Source organism: Ostrea edulis, chromosome 4 (genome assembly GCF_947568905.1).
Source record: "Ostrea edulis chromosome 4, xbOstEdul1.1, whole genome shotgun sequence".
Classification (NCBI taxonomy): domain Eukaryota; kingdom Metazoa; phylum Mollusca; class Bivalvia; order Ostreida; family Ostreidae; genus Ostrea; species Ostrea edulis.
This window is the reverse complement of record NC_079167.1, coordinates 88,490,589-88,518,295: the sequence shown is the minus strand read 5'-3', so window position 1 is coordinate 88,518,295 and position 27,707 is coordinate 88,490,589. Positions and strand designations below refer to the sequence as shown.

At 38.5% G+C, this 27,707-nt stretch overlaps 1 protein-coding gene across 1 annotated transcript; it reads right to left on the bottom strand.

Annotated features, from left to right (window-relative positions):
* Positions 1 to 1,087: 1,087 nt before the first annotated feature.
* LOC125669746 (dynein beta chain, ciliary-like) lies at positions 1,088 to 27,578 on the bottom strand. The gene is made up of 48 exons (XM_048904476.2): positions 27,066 to 27,578; positions 26,273 to 26,460; positions 25,682 to 25,868; positions 25,492 to 25,591; positions 25,155 to 25,366; positions 24,797 to 25,030; positions 24,522 to 24,689; positions 24,312 to 24,428; positions 23,882 to 24,147; positions 23,496 to 23,564; positions 22,773 to 23,400; positions 22,084 to 22,671; positions 21,807 to 21,976; positions 21,206 to 21,428; positions 20,893 to 21,096; positions 20,367 to 20,768; positions 20,011 to 20,256; positions 19,704 to 19,928; positions 19,256 to 19,474; positions 18,992 to 19,144; positions 18,376 to 18,902; positions 17,755 to 18,174; positions 17,330 to 17,468; positions 17,131 to 17,223; positions 16,807 to 17,001; positions 16,494 to 16,704; positions 15,629 to 15,905; positions 15,170 to 15,452; positions 14,735 to 14,908; positions 14,309 to 14,614; positions 13,800 to 13,967; positions 13,048 to 13,287; positions 11,027 to 11,188; positions 10,313 to 10,936; positions 9,759 to 9,920; positions 9,270 to 9,503; positions 8,726 to 8,986; positions 7,780 to 7,926; positions 6,192 to 7,652; positions 5,793 to 5,963; positions 5,568 to 5,690; positions 5,036 to 5,229; positions 4,176 to 4,452; positions 3,831 to 4,058; positions 3,259 to 3,570; positions 2,549 to 2,791; positions 2,179 to 2,367; positions 1,088 to 2,051 (listed from the first exon to the last, which is right to left on the bottom strand). The coding sequence occupies exons 1-48, from the start codon at positions 27,420 to 27,422 to the stop codon at positions 1,434 to 1,436; spliced, it is 13,395 nt and encodes a 4,464-aa protein (XP_048760433.2). The 5' UTR covers positions 27,423 to 27,578; the 3' UTR covers positions 1,088 to 1,433.
* Positions 27,579 to 27,707: the final 129 nt, after the last annotated feature.

Below are 27,707 nucleotides of genomic sequence, written 5' to 3'. Positions count from 1 at the left end.
GGTTTTTGCGGTATCATCCAAAGGACCACCCCATTTAGTCGCCTCTTGCGACAAGCAAGGAGTACACTGAGGGCCTCTTCTAACCCTGACCCCTACGGGATCAAGTACAGATTTAAGGTCAAAGGTAATAGAAACGGACACCCTTTTTGGAAATATCTATTTGATTGGATGCCTTTTATCACACCTTGTGAGTATTTCATATTCAAGTTGGCTATTAGGGTAAAAGGACGGTTTCATTAGTGTTTATGTTTGTGACAATAAAACCACAAGCACATAAAATCATCCAAACTTTGTTTTGAATGTTACACACTACAACCACAAGTCTGGAGACAGAATTTCACATCTCTGTCCTAGTGACTGCGACATTGTAAACATGATCGTGGACGCACAATAATTGATTTGATGCAGATTATTTGTGGGTAAATTCAAATATTGCACGAAATGATTGAATTAATTAATTAGCATCATGAAACATGCACAGGTCGCACATAACCTTTATGGCTAATATGTTTTTCGAAGGCTGCTCTATGCTACACTGAAGATTTATTTTAAAAAAATCTTCCTTGTCCATGTCTAAAAAATATTTGCTCTTCCTTGTCCACATTTTCCTCCTTCAGAATAACAATATGCTTTCATGTCATCCAGTCTTCATGACAAATATAAACATTACTCCTTTGAATTGCTCCAAAATTTTGGCCAAGAAATTATTGACTTATTCTCCTGGAGACTTCTTGATCATCTTGGGCCATAATCAGTCTTTATACGAAGTATGAGGCCTTAGTATTCATGTGATACGATATGGCTGGAAACAAACTTTTTATTTTTTCTCCCCTGTTACTTTAAACAGAGCAAATAATCTTGAGCAAAGGTCATGCTACACCATCAAGTTACACCTGTGTGTGAGTATGAGCACCTCATGCTCCATTGATGGGGGAGGACACTGAGGTTATCAAATTCATCTAAGTACATGTCCTTCATGAATCTGAATATAATGTGGAATGGTTTGCAGAACTTGAATTCCATTGCACCAAAGGATTGTCAGTTCTATTGACTAATAAATCCCTTGCAGTATAAAGATCAAAAGTGCTTACAATATTTATGAACAATTTATTCAGCAACCATTCATTTAAATCATAACTTCACATATTTTTTTCTCAAAATCTCATTTCCAGTAAACTGGAATAAATAAATTATAACGCTGGACGGTTCATCTACATCAGATGTCTTATAACAATCTATCACATGTATAACAGTCAATTACAAACATTAATAATGCATCACACAGCACTACTATCTTATTAGTCATTCAGAGTTCACAATGGAGATTTTAAATTTGTGGGACATTTTAAAATTTGAACATTTTGAATGTTCTATAATTTGATTTTGGAGTTGGTTTGGTTTTAAGTCGTTGTTAAGAGTTTGTTTTGTGAGGTTTACACCTGCAGTAGGAGAGCAACGCCTCCCAGCACCCATTTACTGGCCTTTTCTTTGCTCTTAAGGTTGAAGGTCCAGACAAATGTTGGACCACGTGTCTTGGTCTTGTAGACTGGACATTCATAGACATTCCTGGTGTCCTGTCGGTCCACTGGGATAGCCCTGATGAAGATGACTGGCATGGGTGGTGCCAACTCCTTGAGCCGGGCCTCGTTAATCATACCAGTCTGCATATCCCACCTGGCTCCCTCCATGAACAGACCATGGACATATGCACCTTCTCTGGGTGGGCCTGCCATGTCTTCTCGGGCTTTCTTGGTTACATCACACTGCAGACACATACGATCAAGTGGCCATTCATTCTTACGAGCCATCTGCTGCATAATGGCTGTCAGGAAGGACTGGGGGTTGAAGAATCCTCCGAGCCAGACAGCGGCTGGTAGCTGGAAGTCAGACGACCAGGTCTCAAGTTCTTTTACTCTCAGTAGAAGATCAGCATACCATGCAGTCAAACCAAAGAGAGACGGGTATGCCTTCTTGTTCCAGCTCTCTGGGATAATATCAATGAAGAGGGCATTTCCAAGATCCTCCATGTCCGATGTGATTGTCAATTCACCCTGTCAATGTGATAAAAAATAATAATTATAGAACAGAATTCCTGTTTAAAAACCATGAATTCAAAAATTCGTTATAACAGGCATTTTAAACCCACGTTATTGTATTTTTACAGGAAATTGTACTCGCCTTCAATCCCAAGTCAAGTTCTTTTAGTGACCTTCTGATTTCATTTGTCAGCATGTTCATTCGCTCACATTCCTGGAAAGCGACTAGAACATATGGTGATCTCTCCTCTGGAGGGACTTTAGCCATGATCTCTGTCATGTTGAATTCTTCTGGCAGTTTCTCTACAATCTCATCCAAGATGCCTTTGATCTGCAATATTGCAACAAGAAATATTTTCACACCAGAAGTAAACAAAAAGATAACAAATATTTTTAGAAGCTTATTAGCCATAAATAGCTCTTAGGATTCTGAATTTTGAAGATAATTAATCAGTAAATTCTTGTACAATTTAAGGGTTTGGTCTGTAGGAATTTCACAGCAGTAAACCTACCTTTTCTTCTCTACTGACTCCAGCACCAGCTGATGAACCTGAGTCTCTAGGCTGCATTTCCAACACAACTCTAAACAAGTTTTCTGATTTAGTGGTCAAGAATTCAATCTCAGCATTGGGATGGAGACCATATAGGTATGGACTTTCAGGTGGCAGACACTCGTCGATGTAGTTGTGGTAGCCTTTGTAGTCGGAGTTAGGGGGGACCGGGAAGCCTGGAGCCAAGTATAACTCACCATCCAACTACAAGAGAGAAGACACAATAAAACCACCACCACTGAAATGCAATGTCAAGTCACATATTTTGACTATACTAGAATATGTTTGTGGGATATTAATGGTTAATTAAAATCGTATGGAAGGTCAAGGTGAAATTATTTGGGCGCACTGTAGATGTAGATTCCTTATCATGTGAGTAATCAATATTCGTAAGAAATCTCTAAGACTCTCTTCTCCGAAATCAAAATTCTTGTAAAGGTAAATATGTACTAAATTTTATACAAGATATGGGAGGTAATTCTTGTAAAGCATGAAATAAGGAGATGAAACACAAAGTATTGAAGGGATTTGTCCGTGAAATTTAAGCCATTAAATACTGAACGATAAAAATTGCGAAATTTTAGTCCCGCAAAAATAAAGCCCTTTACAGTACATACAAAGAAAACTAATGAAACATATTGAGTAAAGAAAGTAAAAGAAGGAATGCATACCATGTCTGCGTGAAGATACACTTCCAGGTAGGTCTTACAAAGCTTCCTGTCCCAGTCATCTGTGATATGACCTCCATACATAATCTCTCCAAACAGGTACCTCAGATCCTCCCACGGCACCTTGGCATTGGCCTCCAGATAATTGTACAAGACCATGACACTGATTCTCAAGTCTCCAGTGTTGTAGGGGTACACTCTGTTCCAGCCCTGGGCACCAAACTTTCTCCTCTCGCAGACTACAGCATGGAAGTAGCAGAGGGAGAACAGAATGCTCTTGAATTCTGTCTCTCTTGCACACATCTCAAGTGTGTCCTGTAATGTGTATAGAAAATGAGTGTTAGTATTTGTGTACATATTCTATCAAATGCGATTTCGTCTTCATTTTTTGTACACCAATTTTGTCATATCTGTGGCTGAGTAAGACCAGAAAATTAAATAATTAACCAGGTACAGTTTTTCTCTCCACAAAGTTACATATCGATGAGATTGCAATCTGTATATAGCACACATTTAGCAAAATTGTAAGGATCTGCCTGTAAAAATAAATCTGATTGATGTTCAATGCACATCACCTGGTTGAAGTTATCAAGAGCTTTGTGCAGGTTGGCAAACATGCCAGTTGGAGGTTCATTTGTAATTTTGATGGCTGCCTCCAGGATACCCTGAGGAATGATGTGATATTCTGCACTGGCTGCTGGCTCAGCACTAATGTAGACACGGTAATCTTGGTTACTTTCTGAACTGTATTGCTCCAACTTCTTCTCTAAGGTTGGCAGCCATTTAGCTACTAAGTGGACATTCTGTAAAACACGATAACAAAATTCACATAGGGAAATTCCAGACAGCAACATTTTATTCATAATGCTGCTTAATTAATAATAGAATTTCATGGCTATCCCAGTTGTTAGATGTGATACCTGCAGCACAACCCAGTGACCCTCTTTGGCCGAGAGATCCATGGCTGCCTCAGCAACAACTTCCTGGCCTTGACCCAGTGAGATGTTGTGGAAGTTGGCCTTGTCATCTGTGAATCCTAAGGTCCTACCCAAAGCCTCCACATCCTTCAATGGATCAACTCCTGGGGACAGGATGAAGAAGATGGGAGTGGCAGGTCCGGATTCCTCATAGGACTTGGAAAACTCCACGGATCGTCCCTCAACATATTTTGTTCCCAACTTTTCTTCAACATAATTCCTACAAAAGAACACAATATACAACTTAATGTTTTCATAGAGCTTTTCAAATTACATATACCTATGAATCTAAAAGTTGAAATGAGTATTATGGAGGAAAAACTGTTTTCAATAAAATAAAAGGGAGACAGGGTAAGAATAGGAACCATGGACAAGCCTTCAGACTAGCCAGGGTAAGAGTAGGGACCGTGGACAAGCCTTCAGACTAGCCTCTATAGCCAGGGCTTATATCATAATGTTGTAAAAAGACAGTTAGTACAATTACAAGTAGAAAAAGTCTGCCAGTTTTCTGGTACCAGTCAGTGTGTGTGGGAGGGGGGGGGGGGATAATGAATTGAGTCCAACTTAATTGGCCTTAACCCCATATTTTAGGAATATGAATGTCATAATCTTACTTAACAGCTTCCATTTTTATTGTGCACTCTGTTTGTTAAATGACCAGAAATGAAAAAAATTTTTTTTTTTTGAAAATTTCATTCTCCATATACATGCATCATGATCTCTTGCTGTAAACTCAAAAGTGACTAGGACGGGTACTATTCATGTATACTTTATATATAAAGGCAGTGTATCTGTGGACTTACGTGACAGCATAGGACATTCTGTCGGGTCTAAGGGCCCTCATCATGCACAGCTTCTGGAGAGAGGTTTTGTTTTTCCATTCCTGGGGGAACTTCTCTTTCTCGGGACACTCACTCTCTACAAACTTTTTCCAACGTTTGGCAGACCCTTCGATGTCGCGGTCCAAGTTCCTGAATTCCTCCATGTTTGCCATGGCCTGGGTACAAAAGAAATTTTACCATGATGGGGGTGGCAAAAGTAAAATAGGGAATTTAGTGAAGTGGATTCAAAATCATGCATTGCAAATTCCTCATTATACACGTGTAATTAATATTTGTTAGAAGTATTTCTTGCAAAAATCAATGATCTCACTTTTATTTACTTATCAATGCTTTATATAGAGTTTAAACCTGTAGAGTACTTGTGATTTACATTATCATAAAAAGATGTTGAATACTGAATCTGCCAAATTAAGTATCCGTGCAGTATAAGAAATCTACAGTAATGTCTGGAAGTAGAATTGGAAAACAACAACTAATATTTTTTTAAGATTACCTTGATTCCACCCCAGCTGTTGTTGTTCATGAAATCAACTGGACTGGTTACATTGGGGACAGCTGGGAAACGAAGTAGGAAGTCCAATTCAACAGGGTTGATATCGTTAGCTGCCATCAGGATCTGAAGAATACAACAATGGGATTTTAATATGCTACACATATCAGTACCTTTTACTATTTTGTGGTCTTCGTTGTCTACACAAGAATGTACACGAGGACCTACCAGGAATGTCATCTGGGATGTGAAGATGATCTTGTCTCTCTCAAACAAGCCTCTAGCTGTGTATGTGAACACGGAATAGGTGATGCAGTCGATCAGGTTCAATACACGCTGTTTGACTTCTTCTGCTGGCTCGGCACGGTCAATAGCTTTCTCAAAGACAACACTGAATGCCTGTAAAACAATGCAACAATTTATCAAACAAGAACTCCATTACCCACAATGTTAACCAAAGAGAGTACTTCCACTTCTGGTGAAAGGAATCTCAAACTTTGAACACCATATTATGGCTTCACACTGAAAGGTTCATTTCATCCCTTAGTTCAGATGTGAAAAATAAATCACTGCAAACTTTGTCTAAAACAACATCAAAGTGTTCCATTTATTGTTTTTAGAACTAACCTTGAGAGAGAATTGGTACATAGGATGGATCTTGTGAAGATCATTCAGGATGAAATAGAGGAGGGAGGCTCTTGCTGCAGCAGGACGGTAGCTCTCACGTGCCAAATTAATGTCAGCCTCAGTTTTCTTGGCTTCTTTGGCCTTCACCTCAATCTCTGCAGCAGTTCTCTTTGTGGTTTCCAGGTTCTCTACTAGGGCATAGTCTCCCAAGAAATTACCCTCAGCAGATGACAAACGAGCCAACAAGTTGTCCTCAAGTTTCTTTAGAGTGATCTTGAATTCGTTCTGCTGTCTTGTTAGATCTGCCTTCAGTTTCTCTAAATCAGGTCTCTCTTTTCTTACCACGGCTGCCAGGAGTTGGTCCTCCAATCCATCCCTGGTTACAGTGAAGTTGATAAGGGTGGTCTGGGCTTGCATCTCAGGCTGATAATGAGGATTAGCCAGTTTTGTCTGGATGATAAGTTTGAAGCTTGGGTGATACTCTACCTCTTTGTCTCCTATCTTGATGGCCCGTCCTTTCTTGATTGTGTTTCGCCCAATAAGAGGATCGAGCACAGGGTCCACTGTTTCTTCAATGTTTTCCAACAAAACCACATCTCCATTAGCCAGAGCTCTCTCTAGAGCATCCAAGTAGCCTTTCTGTCCAAGTCGTATAACTTTGAGGTCTGCTCCATACTTGGTCTTAATCCATTTGATACCTTGTAGCTGAGGATCAATCATCAAAGGCCATCTCTCACAGTTTGCAAGAATGGTGGCATTTTCTGTGGACATCCTATCACTGGGCAAGCCTTCATTGTTCCATGAGGCAATCTGAGCATCATCTGTTAGCAGAGTAAGGGGATCTAGCCCTTCAGATACTGGGATAGGTATCTTCAAGCTCTTCAAATATGGCAACCAGTGCTTGTCCATCAAGTCCAACCTGTACTGCTTTGTGAAACATCCTACGTACGATACAAAGGCTGTGATGAGAAGAACATCACCAGGGAGGGTCTTTTCTTGCTCACGGAAGTCGTTAATGGAATCCGCCCATCTGACATTCTCAGATGCTAATCCACCCACCAGTCTGTTGGCCAGTTCAATTGTCTTAGCAGTCAAGTCAGCCTCCTGTTGACAACGAAGCTTCTCATTGGTGGCCTTTTCAAACTTTGCGGTCAGTTCTGCTAGATCAGACTCTAGACTTTGGATTTTGTTGGTGATAACACGCAGCTTCTCTTGAGCAGTTGCCAAGTCAGAATTGGCCTGAGCCAGGGCCATTCGTTTGGGTTCTACTGTACAGTACACTCTGTAATAGGTGACAATGTTGATACACCATGAGCAGAGACCTGCAGCAGCCAGTGATTTGCCTCGGATGAATTCAGGATCAAACTCGGGGTCATCCAAATAGGGCTGAATGGCCTTTAAACATGCCTCATGGATGTTGTCTTTGTCATAGTTTATGAGATTGTCCAAGAAGAGATCAATCTGACAAAGAAATGTATCCATAATTTAAAATGTCGGTACCGGAAACAAAAAATAAAATCACACAAAAATAAAAATCCCAACTGTCTGTCAATATTTCATAAGAAAAAGAAATTTCAACAGAAATTACCTTCCCCATAATGGAGCTCTTGGCTGCCTTCCAGCTTCTGTCTTTGGGTACTTTTCCCCCAGGTGCCAGCAGACACATACAAGCAGACGTCACATTGATTACAGCAGCAGGGGGTGAGCCAAAGGACTTCAACTCTGTCAGATTGCCCTAATAGTAAAATATACATCAAGTCAGATGAGTCCCTCTTTAATACTGTGGGATAATTTATTTTCATGGGGGTTAGCTTTTATGTTAATGATGGAAGAGATTTTTTTCCATTTCATGAGAATATATAGTCATAGATCATTTCTTACCTGAGAAGTTGTTTTTTTATTACCATTAACATTACCATTTCACAATGATTTGCTGGAGTTGTTACTTTGAGGGCATATGTATATGTGTACTGTAACCATGAAATTTAACCAAACACCAACCATGTACTAATTCTACACAGTACAGTAACTTACTAGTAAACCAATTCTAATTTACTTGTAAGAAATAAAAGCTTGATTTCTTGTGATTTAGTCAATGTGGTCCACTCATTTTGTGAAAATTCCTGTATACACAGTTATTCTTGTCCTGTTTCTTTTCTTTCTTTTTTTTAAATTTTTTAAAATTTTTTTTGGTCTTATTACACTTGCAAACAATTTTGCCCCATTTGAAGTTGTGTTGAAAAAAAGATTAATAAAATCCTTCATTAGTACAATGGTGGGATAAGGAAATTCCAGGGACAAGATTTGCACTCTAGGATGAGGCTTTGCCAAGTCCTATAGACAGCGAATCTTGTTCCAGAGGTGGAACAAAAATAAAACGAGACAAATATTTTTCTGTATACAGAGAACAAGAACCACACAGCCATTTTGTATATGTATAAAGTGTATATGTTGGCTGATTTGAAAATTACTTTTCACATGTACATTGTCTCCCTAACTACCAGCAAGGGAACTTTTAATCTGTCACAGCCTACCTTGTTCAGTGTGTTCAACGCTTCCTCTGCAGCCGCCAAAGCAGGTTCAGCCTTTGCCAAGTCCCTCTCACAGTCTTCCGCCTTCTTCTTGACCTCTATGTTGATCTGGGCCACTTTCTTTTCTTCTTCATCAGCAATAGCTTTCTCCTTGGACACTTTCTCAGTCTCAGCACCAACAATGGTGATCAGCTTGTTGGCATCTTCATTCTTCTGAGCCAACTCCACTTCTTGGGAAGCCAGCTTGGATTTCAAATCATCTACCTGTAAAAATCAAATGAATGAAAATTGAATACTAATTTCATTTAACTTTTTTTTTATTGCACTTTTGACAGATATCATGAACAACATTAATTTCATCAATTCTTATTTGATACCACAAATGACACAAACTTGTGAATATTTGACAAAATACAAAGAAATTTGGCTTTTTTATTGTTTAGAAATTATTTGTTCCTTGCAGCTTGTCAATAGATGCTTCCAAAAAAATCGAAATAAAACAATTTTTAATGAACTGTAATGCCCTCATTTCATCTCTATCACTGACCTGGGTAGCTGTGCTGCGAAGTTTTTCCAGACCATTCTCAAGACGTATAATCTTGGCTTGTAGTTCTGAGTTGTTTTTGTTCAGCAGGTTCTGGTACAGTTTGATCTGCTCCAAGAAGCTCTTGGGTGTGGTGTAGTTATATCGTCTCTCATTTTGTAGGTACACTGCGCTGATCTCATTCACAGATTTGTGGACAAATGACATGAAAGTGGCAATGGATTCTCTCATTTCAGGCTAAAAATTAACATGAATGTTCTGTTATGATTATGTAACAATGTTTACCAAGCTGACTTGGTCACTTAGAGGCACAACAAGTTAATAATACTTATTACATTGTATGGGATTTTTCTTATGTTATCCTTGCTAACACAACATCAAAATACCTTTATACTGCCCCTTTTCTCCATTTATTATTAGGAACTGATTTCATTTTACAGCAAATATATTTGTAAATTATAAGATAATGTTTCCAAAGCGGTAGAAACTTACTGCCAGGAGCTCAACCTCCTCAAGGAAGCGTCCAGATACTGACATTAAAGCATCTTCCGGCCACTCATGGAACCAGTCAATGCTTGTACAGTTGGTGACAGCAGGGAATTTTCTGCTCCTGACTCTAAGAGTGGACCCCACAGGGGAGAAGCAAAGCACGACCTAAAATATCCAAAAGAAAATTATTATGAAAATTAATGAAAAGATATACATGAAAAAAATGCTGTATACAACTTCAATTTGCTTCAGGTTAATAATCATTTTACCTTTTCCAACAAAATTTGTTATCACTCAGGGTTTTTTTCCATATCAAGTAAAGGTATTCCCATTACAGTTTTAACTTTACAGATACACCCCTCTGTGAAAATAGCTAAATAAAAATGCAGGGAAATTAAGGCTGCATGCAGTTTAAAGAGTAGAGACATCCCATGAATGACATTTAAAAATCTTTTACTTGTGTTTCTCACAAAATGTTCCTTCCATTTCGACATGCTATTTGAAAATCCTATCTGACCACTATCAACAATGAAGCCTACCATACAACTGTGTCTTACCTTCAGTGATCTGCGGACTTTGTCAATGAAGAATCTCCAGCAATTCTCTCTGCTGTCTTCCATACCAAGACCTTTCACTTCATTACGGACACCATTGATAACATTCTCCACCTCGTCATCTGGGAAGAGATCGGGGATTTCTCCAGAAGCCAGCAAGTCATTAATTAAAACAAGGAATTTCTCATCAGCCACCTGGGCATCTGTCATCAAGAAGACCATTCCCATGTTCTTCAGACCTGCCTTTATGTAGAGCTGAGAAATGTCCAATTTCAGATCAGCAATGGAATATCCTTTCCTGAGGGTGATCTGGAACACCTCCAAGCTGCTGATGGAGGCAGCCAATCGTGACAAGCTTTGCTTACCAGAACCACCTACTCCAATTAGGAGAGCATTACCTCGTGGGGACTCAAGGATACGGTTAATACGACACACATGCATCATAGCATCCTCAAATAACACAAGGTTCATGACGGCATTCAATTCATTGTAACTGTCTAGAGCTTCAACAAGGATCTTGTTCAACTCTGGCCATCCTTCTACTGCATTGTATTTAGGATCACCAACTCCTTGGGCAAAATGGCAGAAAAGGAGTGGACGTTTTAAGACAACTGCTTCATCCAAATCCTGAAAATTAGTTTAGATATTTAGTTTTTGTTTCCCTTAATTTGGAATCTGAAATCTGACATGCACTGAAAACCTTTCAAACGGTGTTACCTCAAAATTCTTTTTGAAAATATCTTTTATAAGCTTATCAAAAGTTTCCATGTCTTTTTCATCAGTGAGCTTGTCTCGATACACTCTCTCAGCCTCGTGTAACCACAGTCGAGTCAATTCAATAGGAGTTTTGGCACATTCTGGTAGAGCAAACAGCAGACCCTGAAATCATCAAAATAACAAGTGGAATACACGCACCTGTAAGATGTGGGATTGGTGAGCATTTATTACAATAGGCTCATTTCAATTAGTATTAAAGGGTTATTGAGTATATATTGGTGAATATTGGCCAAGTTGGGATTGAAAAATTCGCAAACTTGTGAGCGAATGTTCACTCCCAACGACTGCTAATATTCACCAATAGAAGTTCTATAACCCGGCCCTTTATCACATAGCTAAATTAAAATGTCAGTTGTTTTTATATTGATAATTATGTTGATAGTTTATTCATTTTCTCGATCATCAAGTTAGAAATTGAAGCAATATTAGCACTGATTCACATGTTTTCAATGTTCATCCAATTTCATCAATTAAGGTAATTCCACCCTTCTAGAATTATAGGTTCAATCTTATATTTGATTGTCAATTCTTCAAGTAATATATCTTAGTAACAAATAAAAATGATAAAATAAGTATGTTGCGGTATTAATCAACCTTTTATCAATTAGCACACCTATACCTATTATCAACGTCATAAAATTGCAATTTTCCTTGAACAGCATTATCAAAATTTCACAAAAACTGCTTAAAATAATATAATAGTATTCATAACAGTTTCATGGAACTGTTTCTTTAAAAAAAAATACAAAATGTTTGTGAAAAATAAAGGAAATCTATCGCATAATGGACTTGATAAATAATTTAATGAAAACAGTTATTGCCCTTGGATTCAATATTTTGAAGCATATAATTGATTATTCATATAAAACTTAGAATTTTGAAATAGTTGATGGTTAACAAGATTTTTCAAAATAACTATTGAAAAAGACTCCAACAAAATTTATGTTCTTGTTATGCATAAATCTTATTAAATCATTGACTTTGCAAAATCATATGATGTCTCAGGAGGGTGGAACTATGTTAATGCTTGTGAAATGTTTCAAATTGTGAATAACAATATTTGCTGGTCCTTAAATATAAATCTGGGTCAAAATATTGCAAGAATTAATTGATACTTAATAGATAAAATATCAAAACTGACTACTACAGCTCACCAAACAATACTGTAGAATCATTTAAATTCATGGGAACCAATTTTCATGGATTGCTGAATTTTTACGGATTCATGGGGTCGTAATTTCGTGGATTTATATATTTGTAAGAAAGATAACTCTGGAATGTTTGCTTTGTTGAGGATGTAAATTCGTGGGTGAGGGGTACCCACGAATTCCACGAAAATTGAGCCACCACAAATTCTAATGATTCCACAGTAGCTGGTCTGCGAATTTTGTTTACAATTTAGCGTGCACTAACATTAACTTGTACTTGGAATGTATCAGAATAGAACCTATCATTTCATGAAAAGTTGGCGTTCAATGACCAAGGTATTGCACACTAAAATTCTCTCAAAGTTAGGTACATTGTTTTACTAACAATATATCAGCAATATAATTAATTTCTCAATTCAAACTTTGCTTCCATTGAGATAAAGAGTTTATCAAGATTTCATTAGGTACATGTATTTGCACATTTTTTGAAATCCAAATTGTCGCTTGAAAGTGTCGGGTCATTACAGTACCTTAGGATATATATGACTGAGTCAATATAAAATACTTGCAAGGATTCCAAGTTCATAAATGATGAGTACCGGTAAATAAGATTTAAAATCAACAGAATTAAAGAAATTTCCAGCAAAGTGAAAGGTTTATTAATATCTAGACTATCCAAAAAATCTCAATTTAAATCCAGATGGTGTTGACTCTCTGGTAAAATACATGCATAAGCTATGTTAGAAATTTTCTACACTGCTGAGCACATTTATATATACAAAGGTGAATGTGATTGAATAAAAGAAGTGATACCTGGAAAATGTTGGACATATCTCTGAGGTTGAAGATGTAGTGGAACTTGATGGCAGTCGGCAAGAATGTGGTGGCCATTTTGGCCTGAAGAGCCAGAGCTCCATTGATGAGAGTTCCACAGAATTTCTGGACGGCCTGGGCAAAGCCAGTCAAGGCAAGATGTTGCTGCAGAATGCTAGTGTAAATAGTGCCCAGGGCCTCATTGTTAGGGAAATTAATGGAGAAGACACAGAAGTGACGCTGTAAAAAATAACCAAATCGTTACTGATAGATCCAAAACAAATTAAGCCACTTGATAAACATCTTATGTTTTCTAAGTCCATAATAAATGCCTCCTGCTAAAGTAATGTACTGTGACAATAATATCACATAAACAAGACTCATACTATGATGTAATCCATTCTATTACCGTACAAGTAGAATTTTTAGCGAGGATTTAATTTTGGAATTATTAGCAACAGTGTTGAGGTCACTAAAACTGAATATCACTAATATCTATTCCATATTGGAGGTAACAACTATCTTTTTTGGAATTATGATTTGCTAAATTAGCTCTTGCTAAATATGTATTTCCATAATTTATGGACAAATCGCTAAATTTGTGTCTCACTACAAATACCAATTATACGGTACCACATGCTATTCTATCTTATGCCACATTGTGGTGTGTATTGCATTCTATTGCTATACTTTAGTGTATTGTATTGTCATGCTTCAGTGTATTGTATTGCTATTCTGTGCTTGACACTGACCTGTAACCTGGAGTCAATGGTGAAGCTACCAGCGGTGGGGTTCATGCATGCCACATACTGTGTGTTGTGGATTTCCTTCAGGGTCAGTTTGGCCCTGTCATACCAATGGCTGTGGTCAATGTGTTGTCTGATCAGGGTGTGGGGCTGAACAGTGAAGTACTTGTCAACCTTTTAGAGAAATTATACAGCATTAGGAACATATTGAAAAAAGAAACTCACTACAAATGTTTTCTTCTTCTTCTAAATCCACCTGGTAACAATGACTCTCAAATGCTCTACTCATTTTAAAGTACAATTTAAACTTCTTAATCTTACATTTATCATTGAAAATACTATAAATTTTTATAAGGTCAAATTTTTCAGGTCTGGAAAAAAATAACATGTTTTTTAGTTTCTTACTTCTGAATTGAAATTTATGGGAATTTCTGTTCCACAAAAACAGTGAAAGTTAGATACCCATGAAAATTTTCAATTTAGCATGAAATGCTGCTGATGATGTTGAATAATACCTCTGGCATGTTCATGTCATCCACAAAGTAGATCAACCGTCTGGTACCAGGAGGACCAAAGTTACGACCAGCCTTCTTCTCGAGCGGTTTCTCCAGAGTTCTCTGCAACATCTCTGAGGTTGTGTAGAAGTTGAAGGGGATGTTTGTAACCATGAAGTCCTCTGAGAGGGCATTGAGCTTGTCACCCATCAGCACAGTCTTACCCGTTCCAGCAGTGCCCACTAACATGACTGGGCGACGCTTGTCAACCAACATGTCCAGGAAGTACTTCACGCGAGTGGTCTCCGATGTATGCACCAAGGCAGCCTGCAATAAGTATACAATAATGGACATAACGTTATATCTATTTATAAAATGACATTCTGAATCTGTAAAAGATTCATCACTGTTCTTGAAGGACCATGAACTTTGATTGAATCCACTGACCTGGAGTGGAAGATCAGGGTCCAGTTCGAATTTCTGCACCATTTTGGTCCAGGGCTCAAACTTCTTGGTGTCTGTATCAATGTAGTAATCAAACACAGTGCCGGTGGTGGGGAATTTGACTGTCTTGAACTCTGTGGTCCACCATTTGGTGAATTCCACTCTGTAATCCACCAACTGTCAACAAACACAAACCTTTCAGTATTTACAGAGCATTGAAGGAGTTGTAATTTAGAAATAATCTAATTTCTTTTCGTTTTAGACCATGTCACTATCTACTCTAATAATTTTTTGTAGATGTTCAAACTAGTTATAAACACGTAAAATATAATGTTGGAAACAGCATCTACTTTCCATTGTAGTTACTCTTTATCTTTAAAACATGTCTTTTGATACTCTATTCACAATACATGTATGTGGTGACTGAATGCCTCGAACCTGATCCTGGAAAGTGACACCTCCAAAGGCCCAGACACAGGCAAAGACAAAGTACAGCTCATACAGCTCCTTGGCACAGTCTGGGGGCGTGTTCTCTGGGGTCAACAGACATTCCAGCAGGTAACACAACATCTGGATGTGACTGTTGTCTGCTACAGGTGTGATCTTCTTGAAGCGAGTGCGCATCGTCTCCAGACACATAGGAACGTACTTGTCAAAGAGGATGGTCAGATTGGCTCTCTCTGACTGGACCTCTCGCTTGTCAATCCAGCTCTGGGTGTATCTGAAATATTTAGAGTTAAACGTGAATGGTCGTCCATAGCTCATAACTGTGTAGATTGGAATTTCTTTTCCCCTACATTTTATAGGGTGTTTAATGCACATTTGAACACTGACATCAGAAGTAAACTTTTTTCTTGTTGTTTCAAACAATTATCAGATAAAATATGGCTTCCTTACGGGATCCAGCCGAGATCCTGAGGGTTGATGAACAAGATACCAGCCCTGGACACTGTAGCTGGGGTGGCAGTCCTTAAATGACTGATCTCAAACAACAGCCTCATGGAGGGAGTGAGAGGGATACGCTCGTTACTGGCCAGCGTCAGCACTTTGTTGTCATCCATGACAGTGTTCAGGGACTCAATCCACATAGGGTCAATGTCACCATCCAGAACAATCCACTTGGGGCCATCACCCGACATGTTGGCCAGATCACGCATAATCACGGAGAACAAACCTGTAAACAATATACACTGTACAGGAAACTTGCCTCGACTGAATTTCTGCAAACATAAACACGTTCAAATCCTTATCAAACATCCATATATGTCACTTTGATATATCTATAAAAAAAGTTCCTTATGTTAAAAAAATAACAGGCACATATTTTTGGTTTTTAAAAAAATATTTAACACTGAAAAAAGGAAAATGATACCTGTACATCGTATATATACATTCACCATATCATTATACATAGATGTGTGAACAGTTACAATGACTGGATTTTAACAAAAGTCCAAACATACGAAATAAACAAATAAATTATAAATGTGAAATTGATATTGGGAAATAAATATCACTCCCTTTATATATCCCAGAATTCTTTATAACTGAGTTCCCAAGAACTATTTTTTTTTCTTACAAAGATTTACGAATATATGGCAGATGATTTCTAAGTATTCCTTTTAACCAAGATTTCTTTAAATCCGACTTCCTTATATAAACAAGGTTACCTGCATAGCTTGTACTCTGAACAAAATCTAAATCTGATTGTAGGTGTTGTTATGTTGTTTACAAATTTAAAAGAGTATCTCGGTGTTCATACCATCTTTCCACTCTCTGGTTGCTGGGTTGATGATACCAAACAGTTCATTGTTTGTCACTGCTTTGGGATCCAGATCCACAGCATTGGGCTTCTTTCCTTGGTTTTTGTAGGTCCTGTTTAGTGTTCCCCAAACTTTACTCTTACCAACACCAGCAAATCCCAGCACAAAGACTGAGTGACGTACATCTAGCAACTCCTGCAGCTGTACAATCTACAACACGATGGGATTGTTGAGACAATATATATTTATAGCATCTAGAGAGTTGGAACTGATAAAATGCTGTAGGACATTCTTTGTTGACTAGACTTGTACCTTGAGGATGAAGTTGTCTTCTGGTTGCAGTTTCTGGTCCAGAGTAGCTTGTTTAATCTGTTTCTCAAAGTCCAGATCTCTCTTACGGGGCACATTGAGGGCAGGGAACAAGTCGGAAATCAAACCCATGAAGATGGGCAAGTCATCAATAACGATTTTCGGGATGTTGAAATCTCTCAGGGCTCTCATTAATACCTGAAGATAAAATTATTATTGAAAAATACAAAACAGTATTTTGATGGGGTTTTTTTTTGGGGGGGGGGGGGGATATTTTTGTTGGAAACAAAATGGTTGAAAATAAGGGCTGTAGAGTTAGAAACTGACCTGATCCTCAGGACGTTCTGGGTCACCTCTCTTCAGTGCTCCAGCCACAACCAACACAGACTTGATGGCTCTTAGACCCCAATCATAATGATCCTATAAAGCAGAGAGAAGTCAATTACCACAAAACCATCATGTGAAGGAGGCGTGATCAGTAAATGATCAGACACTGCTATTTCTCACTGATTTTCTGCCATGTTACCTGTTTGGAGAGCAGCTCCTTACACAAACTGTACAGGGTGATGAACTTTCTGGCCAGCAGCCTGGCTTCCAAGAAACCTTCAGCCACCAACATGATTTCACAAATCAATTCAAAATCTGGAACCACCATAGCACATGGTCTGGAAATAAAAATGCAGAAATCACAGAAAAGGGACACAAAGTGCAGAAAAAAATGTTTTCACATGATATGGTACAACATATTGTAAAACTTGTTCATCTGGAACTTGCAAATGGTTTTTTCCCCCACTAAAACCACTACTTTGTGTACACAATTACAATATTTCATAAAAAAAAAAATAGAGATTTGCTATGTATACTTAATCTATTAGAATGTTTTACTGAAGCATCGAGATGGAAAAAATCAAGACCCTTTGATAGTGGAGAATACTACATTGTAGTGTATACCTGAAAAGGGCTTTGAGGTTCTCAGGCAACTCTGTGCGACCAGCATAACCAGGGTTCATGGTAATGAAGAGTCCTACAGTCGGAACCAGCTTGATGGTTTCTCCAAGGAAGTTGAATATCTTCTTCTTCTCCTTGATGGCATCCTGAATACATTTGACCTGGACAGCAACCACAGACAATACCTCTACAGCAATGCGGTTAAACTCATCAAAGCATCCCCAGGCACCAGATTGGGCAAGTCCTTTGTAAATATTACCAATGGATTTATAGTCCATCTGTTCTGAGCAGTTGAAGACGTACACCATGATACCCAGAGCACGGCCCAGATCCTTGGTGGTCTCAGTTTTTCCGGTTCCAGCGGGACCAGCTGGTGCACCACTCATGATCAAATGAAGGGACTGAGTCAGTGTGATGTAACATCTAAAATAGACAAAATATAAAAATGTGGTTTACTGCCAATATGGAATACCTGGGAGAAATTTCTATCTTTTGTAAGATATGTGAACAAGAAATGAAATACTGCTGAGAAAATTACTTTTTGAACTTTGTAAATTTTCCCTCAACTTTTGAGTCAATATCAACAGTTAAAGGTATCAAACACTGTACATAGATGGTACCAACCTGTCAGTGAGAGGAGTGATGACCAGTCGAGGGGTGTTACCCAGGTACTCATGCGAGTACCGGAACTGGGCATCACAGATGTTGGCGAAGCAGTCCTTCTCATTGTCGTCCCACCTGTGTCTGAGCTGAGACAGCCAGGCGAAAGCTTGAGAGCTGTCTACCTTGGTGGTAATCAGTTTGGCCACCACATCTCGAGCATGCACATCAATGGTACAGATGGTCATGATCTTCTGTCGATCTCCAGAGGACAATTTACCCACCAGAAGAGAAATGAGGTTGTTCAACTGCTGAATCTGTTTCTTGTTATAGTCCTTCAAAGCATTTTCATATCCTTCCTCAAGTCTGCCAAAGGCAATGTTGACTTCTGTGGTCCACCAGATCTGGGTGCCACATAAAGCCACCTGGGCAGGGAAATCAAACAGCCACTGGTCTCGGGGCTTCTCCTCATATGTAGACACAGCCTCAGTCATCTCATGCCTCACTGTGCTCCTCATGGCATCCAACAGGTTATTCAGCCAGTGCTCTACCTACAATTATGCAATAATTTCAATTTGAATGAAATGTTTTACAGAGAAGTAGAATTACTAAAGACCATCTTTTATCTATAGATCCACACCTGTCCAGCCAAGTCACATGGTTTGTCCAGTTCCACTACTTCTCCGTCCTTACTGTACATAGATATAGCAATCTTGGTGTCATTACCCCCATCATCCTGAGTGAACTTCAGCTGGGCCATGCTATCAAACAATTTCGTCAAGTGACGAGATACCTGAAAACAAACAATGTGGTTGAGGTATCTTGAAGGACTGCTGCATAACACTAGTTCTTTGAGAATTCCACACAAAAAAATACTCAGAGGAAGACAAATTTGTAATCATACCACAGAGGGATTGTTGCCATTGGACAAGATGTCCAGCAGATCAGCTGAGGACACGAAGTAGAATCTTGGGAAGGCAAGACGTTTGGTTTCTAGGTACTCAGCGAGAGCCTTCTCACACAGAGTTAGCTGGTCCTGGAGACCTTCTAACCGCTCGTAGAGGTTGGGCTGATTGGTGGCCTCCACAACATTCTTGTACTTCTCAACCTCGGACACCAATTCCTATTGGGCAAACACAAAGAATGATCAAGATGGAAAAAACCCACATAATAAATCATGTCCAGTGAAACTCATATGGGCTTCACAGGGTTTGATCAAATGACAACTCTCCCCTCCCCTCAAATCAGTGAAAATGTTAGAAGTGATTTTTATATCTGAAGAAAAAAAACAACAACCAAGAGCAACGAATGACTTTGCACTTTGTTTCGCATTGAAATTCTATGATACACACCTTGAAATCTGTGTCGATACCGTCAAATCTATTGGAGTCCTCAGGCAGCTGGTTTCTGATGTCTTCTGATCCAATAAAGATACTTTCCAAGTGAGACCAAGTCCTCTGTACCTCCATCCAGATGGAAATGACCTGATCAGCTGTCGACAGTTTCTTCTGCCACTGGGAAACTTCTTGCAAGAAGTGGGCAATGTATTTGGAAGACAACATGTTTTGTAGTTGGACCTAAAAGCAATGTTATTAATTAACATACACACTACAAAAAACTCTGTTTTATGGAACATTTAAGACCTGGTTCTATACATACCTGGTTATCCTCAAGAGTTTCAATCAACTCTTCACTTGTCTTCAGCATAGTGATCTTTGTCCTGGGGTGAGGTTCGTGTTCAAACTCCATGGTGGTCCAGGTGGCATCCAACTCTTTAAGCACTTTCTCCATGCTCATTTCCTTCACTGCTTTGTCTACAATACCACGGACATCATCCTCAAAGTTGTGGAGGTTCAGGGACAACAGATCAGCCAGGGTAGTGCTTTCATCCATGACAAAGCGTACCTGAAAAAAAAAGTCTCTATAAAGTATTTTGGAATTGGGATTGTAAGAAGCAACTTGTAAAGGAGACCATTTAATTACTATTCTTATGTTCTTCATGGGGTAGTGCATACCTTTGTTGCCACCATAAGTTGTTGCCAATGGCGATCCCTGATGGCTGGGTTCTGGAGCTCACTGACTGCTCTGAGTGATGTAAGCATGTTCTTCACTGTGTTCTCCAGACCAAGATAGGAATCCCAAGCTCTCATCTCCTTGTCCAGAGCTCTGATGTCCTTGGCAAACTTCTTGCAATCCATGTCCATCTGCTCCACATTGATTTCCTTCCAGAAGGTGGTCTTCCAATCATCAATGCTGCTCTGCACCATGATGATGTAGTCCCATAGTGTTTTCAAGAGTTTAATTTCCTTCCTGCACTGTTTGAGCTGCTTGAAGTCTGGGATATTGACCTCAAACAGACTGGCTGAATCCATCAATTCCACCATCTCTTTCTCCATGGCTGCAATTTCTTCATGGTACTAAATAAAAAAATGTTCCAAGTCTTTCAAACATCTTATATTTCTCTAATTGAATCAATTTTGATTTTTTTCATTCTAATACCAAATGTCATTTCAATATTCAGAGTACAGCTGTGAACGTTACCTTGTCAAGATGTGCGTATGGTTTATCACACTCAAATCTGAATGGAGGAATGCTGCGGAACTTTTCTCTGAACTTGTGTTGAGAAACATCAAAGGTTGCTGTCTTCCTCCTAATGTTAGCAACCTCAGTTGCTTGTAAAGGAGCAACTTGTTGTTTAATTGTGATGGCTATTTTCTTTGAGTTGTTCCACTGCTCCGGCAATTCCTGTGCATTAGAAATTTGAAAACATACAATTCTGATACTTTCAGAAACCTCATGTTTCCTACATACATGTATTAATTTCACAAAGTAATTTCTCCAAATATTTTTTAACCTGAAGCTGGAGATGGACTTCTTCTGGAAGTTCCTGATCGTACGTTTTCAGCAGTTCTATGGTCTGTTTGAGTGGTTCAAACATTTCATCAGTGGTGGCCTGCCTGTCCTTGACAGCGAAGAGATAACCCATGCAATCTACCAACCCACTATAATCTCCCTCTTCCACAGGCTTTGTCAGGCCAGCATCAGTCGTCTTAATGAACTCACCCAGCTCCTTCAAACTGTAAAAAAAAAAACACATCATTATCTTTGGTACACAACTCGGAGCAACAAGCAGATCTAATGGAAGAGTTAGCTTACTGCAAAGTTTACAGCGAAACCTATTACATTGACAGTGTCTGTATACATAAAATTCCTTAGAAATCATGAATTTTTATTTTAAGTACTCAGGTACTGTTATGTGCAGAGACATGACTTCATTTACCTTTACCAAAAACAATGAAGCCCACAACAGGATAACGAAGTGTTGATGAAAATAATGAAGAACAAGATCTAAATGTATCAACATGTATGATTTTTAGGTTTTTTTTTACTTTACAGAAGTATAAAGCTCATATATTGCCTGTGAAATGTCTCATGTTTCTAAAAATAATTTTTACCTGTTTGTTACATGGTCAATCAGATGTTGCTTGAACATAAAGCTCCAACGTTTGATTGTGTTCAATAAAGCTTGTTTAAATGGCTTGGAGTTTACCCTAAACCAGTGTTCAAAAATCATGGTAGGCTCTATTTTCTCTGCCTCTTCATAAATTTTCTCGTATGTATTAATCTGAAAGTAGAATCAAAAGAGAACATGAGCAAAAGTTTGGTAAAGCAAATAAAAAACTCAACACACAGACATGACTCATGAACAGTTCAGAAAGTTTTGGAAATTACTTGTTCTTTAAACTGGTCAAGTGTAGGAGGCTTTTCTGGGACACCATCTTCGGCGTGTGCTTCAATCTCCTCAGTGGTGAGAACATGGTTATACAGCAAGAACTGCCTCATGAATTCATTTCTGTCATCCACCCACAGATAGGAGTAGTTATCAAATGTATTCCTGAATTCACAGGCCTTGTTCATAATGTTTTGTATCCTCTCCATTAACTCTTGTCTCATTTCTGATAATTCTTCCATGTCCTCCAAGTCTGGTTGGTAGTGCTCCTGTCCACTGTGTGCAGCCAAGCGTCCAACTAAAGAGGCCTGCTTGTACACATCACCGACTAGACCGTCCACTAAATCATAGAATCCATCAGCTACACCATAGTCTAATGACGGAAGGAACACCATATCTGGCACCTGAAGTTCAAGGTGAGCTTCAAACAATGGGTTGGGATTATTTTTGGTGTCTGTTTGATCCAATAAGAATTTAAGACTGCAGTGAATTGTGTTGAAGAATCCATCTACAATCATTTCATCTACATAATCCACATAGGCCTTCCATGTATCTGTGTTTCCATCTGCTTTGAATAACTCCAAATTTTTCTGCAATTAGAAAGTTCAATTTGTCACTACCAGTTGGATGTTTATCGGATGCTCTGACAATGACAGGATTTAAAACTAATTTGCATCAAATACTTCCTTACCTGTAAAAGTCCATGGATTTTCTGTCCGATGTTTTTGATTTCATCGTAACGTTTGTTCAGTCTCTCCTTCCTGTCATCCACATTCAGCAACGTATCGTGTTTGTCCTCCTTCCTTTCAAACAGAGGCTGCTTGCTCCATGTTGCCATCAGTGTTTTAATCTCCTCCACATTGTCCTTGGCTTGTTGAACTCGCTTTTCAAGGTCAATGACTTGGTTCCTCGTTTTCTCTATGTAATCCCAAACACCTTCACTCTCCCAGTTCAGTGATTTTTCTGCCTGCTCCAACTGAACGTCAATGTCCTGGAGCTGACTTTCAATAAGTGGGAACTCCACTTCTAGGATAGTGTTTCTGACCTTATTGTACAGATGAACAGAGAGATCTAAGTTTGTTAGGAACTTCCACAATGTGTCATTCTTCTTGTACATGTCTGCTGCACTCTGGGGAATCTCCTCTTGGCTACGAGCCTCCAGATATTTCACCTCCCTCAAGACAGCAGTCAACTGTGGGTCAAAGTTCACACTGATGAGTTTGGTCTCTTCGTCTCTAACAATCAGAGGCTGACTAAGGTTGAATGAACATGCTTCACTCACTCCTGCTTCCCACTCCTTGTAGATTTCGTCATCCCACCTACAAAGACACACAAACACATTATCATCCATCCTAATGTTCAGAATTATAACAAGACATTCATCATTTCAGAAAATGTATACAAATCCACTTACTGACTCAGAAGGTTACACATTTCTTCATATTTGGTGAAAACTAATTTGGCACTATCCTCCTGCATACATCTAAAAAATCAAATACAATTTTCATCAAATTGTGTCCAACAATCCACAATGTCTAATAAAAACAAGATATTAGGTACTGTGAACCAACTTTTATTTGCGTGCGAGAAATTTTCGCGAGGTTCATGACAACCTCTTCATTGCGAAAATTTCTCACCACAAACCAGACCTTTAATGTTTCTTGAACGCTTAAAATTATCTTGGTCATGAAAATTCGTCTCTGTGAACCAGTTCGTCACTGGTAAATAGCGAAATAAAGTCGTCACAAATAAAAGTTGGTTTACAATATCAGATTAATGAAGATGACAAACAATGGGTACCTATGCTCCAGTGACTTGAAGTTACCCATTGGAGCTGAAATCCTCTCCCTGAGTTCCTGAGCCCATCTCAAACTGCCAGAAACTTTGGGCATGTTTTTGTGAAGTGATGCCTTACCGGCCTCTTTCTTAGCTGCCATTTGATTATCATAAATAAGTTTAGCAGTATCTAACTCTTTGTCCATCATTTTCACAATGAGAGGATATTTCTCATCAAAGTCTTTCTTGATCAACTCTCTTTCAAGCAAGGAGCCCAAGATGTCCAACATCTGCAACATAACCATTACACATCATTACAGTTTTTCTAAAATCCCATATCAAAAGTGTTTCTCGTTTAATACTTGTAAGCTGTTCACAAAGAACAGTCAAAACCTCTGCCAAGAAGAGTACATAAGGTAGTTGAAAGATCATTGCACATCGCAATCATGCCTACCTTGTATACCGATTCTATTCCTGAGCAGTCATCAAAACCTTGACAGATAATAGTGGCCAGTCTTCTGTCAAAGTCGCTGATCTTATCCAAGAACATCTGGAAGTCTTCCAAAAATTCCTTTAAATGTAAAGTTGTCAAATTACTTATAAAATTTTCTTTGAGTTTAAAACAATGTCAAAATATATGAATTTAGGTAGTTAACTGTCTTACATTACTGCTTGGGTCTAGACAATCGTAAGATTTGTTGGTGAAAACTCCATACTGCTCCTGGAATTCTTCATGCAGCTGTACAACCTGCTGACTTAGAAGCTTTCCCTTGATACCACCAAACTCCACCTTCTCTAGCTTCATAAACTCCAAAGCAGTCTCCATCAGCTCCTGAAAATCCACCATTCACAAAGTGATTCACATCTTACAGACAAAAGTACCGAGTATACATACAAAAGCTTTAATATTTCTATATGACAACTTAACCTTCCACCTACCCTAACAGTCTTGACTCTTTCCACAAACTTGTCATAGCGAGCAAACACCAATTTGGGTGCAAACTCCCACAGTCTGGGCTCTGTTCCCTCTGGGAAATAGCTCTTCAGTCTTTCTTTGTGATCCTCATATGTGCTTCTGTAAGCATCCAGCACACTACAAGCTTTACGAACTTTCTCAATGGTCTCCTCAATCTCTCCTTTGAAGATCTCTGTTGGATCAAGGAAGGTTCTAGCCTATAAAAGAACAGTATATTAAAACACAGGAGTTATCAACCATCTACATGACATTCTTTGAATATCATTCAGATATAGCATCAGACTAGAGTTAACAAATGTTCCTTATTACAAAGACTCTTACCATGTTAATGATCATGTTGCACATTTCCTGCAGAAGCACAATGATGCGGGCTGGAGTGTTGTAGTACTCAGAGTTGGCCCAGGTCAGACAGCAAGTATGCATCATTGGGGCCAACATGGGAATGCTCTCGTCAAATTCTGCCTGCTCAAAATCCTCAAAGTGATGACGCAGGGGCTTCAGGTAAATGTTGATGTCCTGTGCCTCAGTCAAAGCTGCATGGAAATAAATTTGACAATAGCAATGTACTCTGCACAGTGCAAAATGAGAATGATATACTATGTAAAAAAAGAATCACTCAAACATTTGATTATGTTACTGATTTGTTTTCAATCATTACCTGCCACAACATCTCTGAAGATGTCCTTGAATGTGGGGAAATAGCTGCTCTGTGTTCTCTCTAAAATCTCTGCCATCTTTCTGACCTTTGGATCCCTGAGCTGTAAAGGTCATAGAGATGACACATAGTGTTTTGCTCAAGTATGAAAATGTTGTGTTTATTTTTATTACCAGTATGTTTATTGTTATACCTGGTCATATATGCATTCTAAGTTGGTAGCTTTGTTCTTCCAGAACTCAATCTCCACAAATGGGGTGGGGTTGTGTCCCTCAAGCAGGGGCTGGGCTGAGTCCTTTTTGAGTACATCCCTGATCTGATGAGTCCAATCAATGATCACAGATTCAATGGCATGAATCAGGGCTCTGTCAAGTGTGTCCCTAGAATTTTTTTGAATTCATATATTATTTATCATGGGATTATAGATCTTATCACATACCATATTTTTAGATGTTACTATAGGCTTATGATGGTCATTATTCTGTGATGAGTTTATTTGCAATAATTTCTTTATCCTTGGGTACACAGTTATTCTAGTCAACTGGGAATTTTATAAAACACTACTAATTTTATTCCTGAAATTTTGAGTTTATCATAAATTCCTTGAGTCTATCAGACCATATGCTAGTTCATTATTTTTTTTAAAAACTGTTTTTATTTCAAAAGCAAGAACATGATTGTACACATAATTATTTGAATTCTTGAGATTGGAAAGCAAAAGCATATGCACTTATATGAATTCCCTTCTCACAGACCATGGGTGTGTTGCAAAAGTGTAACTTACTTGTCCTCTTCCACCTGTTCCACTTTTTCAGCTCCCACAGGTAGGGGGAGGAGTGTCTTCCCCTTGGCCTGACCAGACACCACATACACATTACTCTTCAAACTGTGTACATGTCTTGTAACATCTTTAGAGACAACATGGGGCCACTGTTCATGGTTTCTGTCGTTGGACAGAAGTGGCACCAAGACCTAGATAGAACAAAGTAGAAGGAAATTAACACAGTGACTTTCATGTTCATGATTTATAATGTGTAAATTGCCCCAACTTACTTTATATCATATGAAAAGAGTAAAAATTATTTTTATTCCTCAAATAAATAATCAGCACAAAAACAATGATAAAATAGGGAAAGCATGTTTAATCACATTATATCTTATGATTCTAATTTTCTTTGAACACTTAATTTCAATTAATTATTGATTCCAGAATACTTACACCATACTAATTGGGTATTGATTTAAGGAGCTTTGTATATCAACATGAAAGATTTATGCCCAAGACAAACCAGAAATGCTGAGCTGGGTGCGAAAAACCTATGCAGGTCTGCCAAATTCTATAACCATTGATCAAAGCAAACATGCAACTGCAATGATTTCATTCTCAGGGCATTGCTTGGCAGATATTTAAAAAAATCCTTTTAATCATTCCAGGTCTCTTTAAAAAAAAACTTGTATAATGCTGTTTTAAGAAATGAGTCATCTGTCTAACTTGAACTAAAGCCAGCATACCATAGCTACACATATATTTGTCACCTATAGCTTGAAGAAGAAATTTTCAAATTTAATTAACTTACTTCATCAACAAACGCAGACAACTGGTCCAATGGCTGGTAGGACATGTCACCATAGAGATAGGCTTTTCTGAAATTGGTTTCCTTTTGAATAGCATCTCTGCCCTTTTTGACAAAATAGCAAGCTTTGGCTTTAGGATTGTTTGGCCACTCAAACTGAGTGTTTAGACCACCCGCCGAAGTTGCAGTTACTATAAGACATGGTATATCTGACTTCTCAAAGAAGTCTAGATACATTTGTCTGGTCTCTTCGAGACTGTACATTTTGGTCCATTTGTCTGGCTTGATCTTGAGAGTTTTGATGACATAGTCAGCGATGAACTCCACTCGAGAATCATTTAGCTCGAGTTCCGATGCCATGTTTCCTCTTCTAAAGGAATCCTTTATCTAACACACAACTATTATTTTCTAAAGTCTACAACATTCCGCACGTCTCACTGTGCGTTGAACAAGTCACCAATGGCAATAATGTCGCCTGTATCCAGCCGTTGCTAGGTAAACACGTGCTCGGAAATTACCGTAAATATGACGGAATTTGCCGAGGCATTCAAGTGGCGACTGCTAAATACAGCAAAAAATAATGTAACAAAACGTTTGGAAATATATATATATTAAAAAGCATGGAATGGGTAGAATGAATGCAGG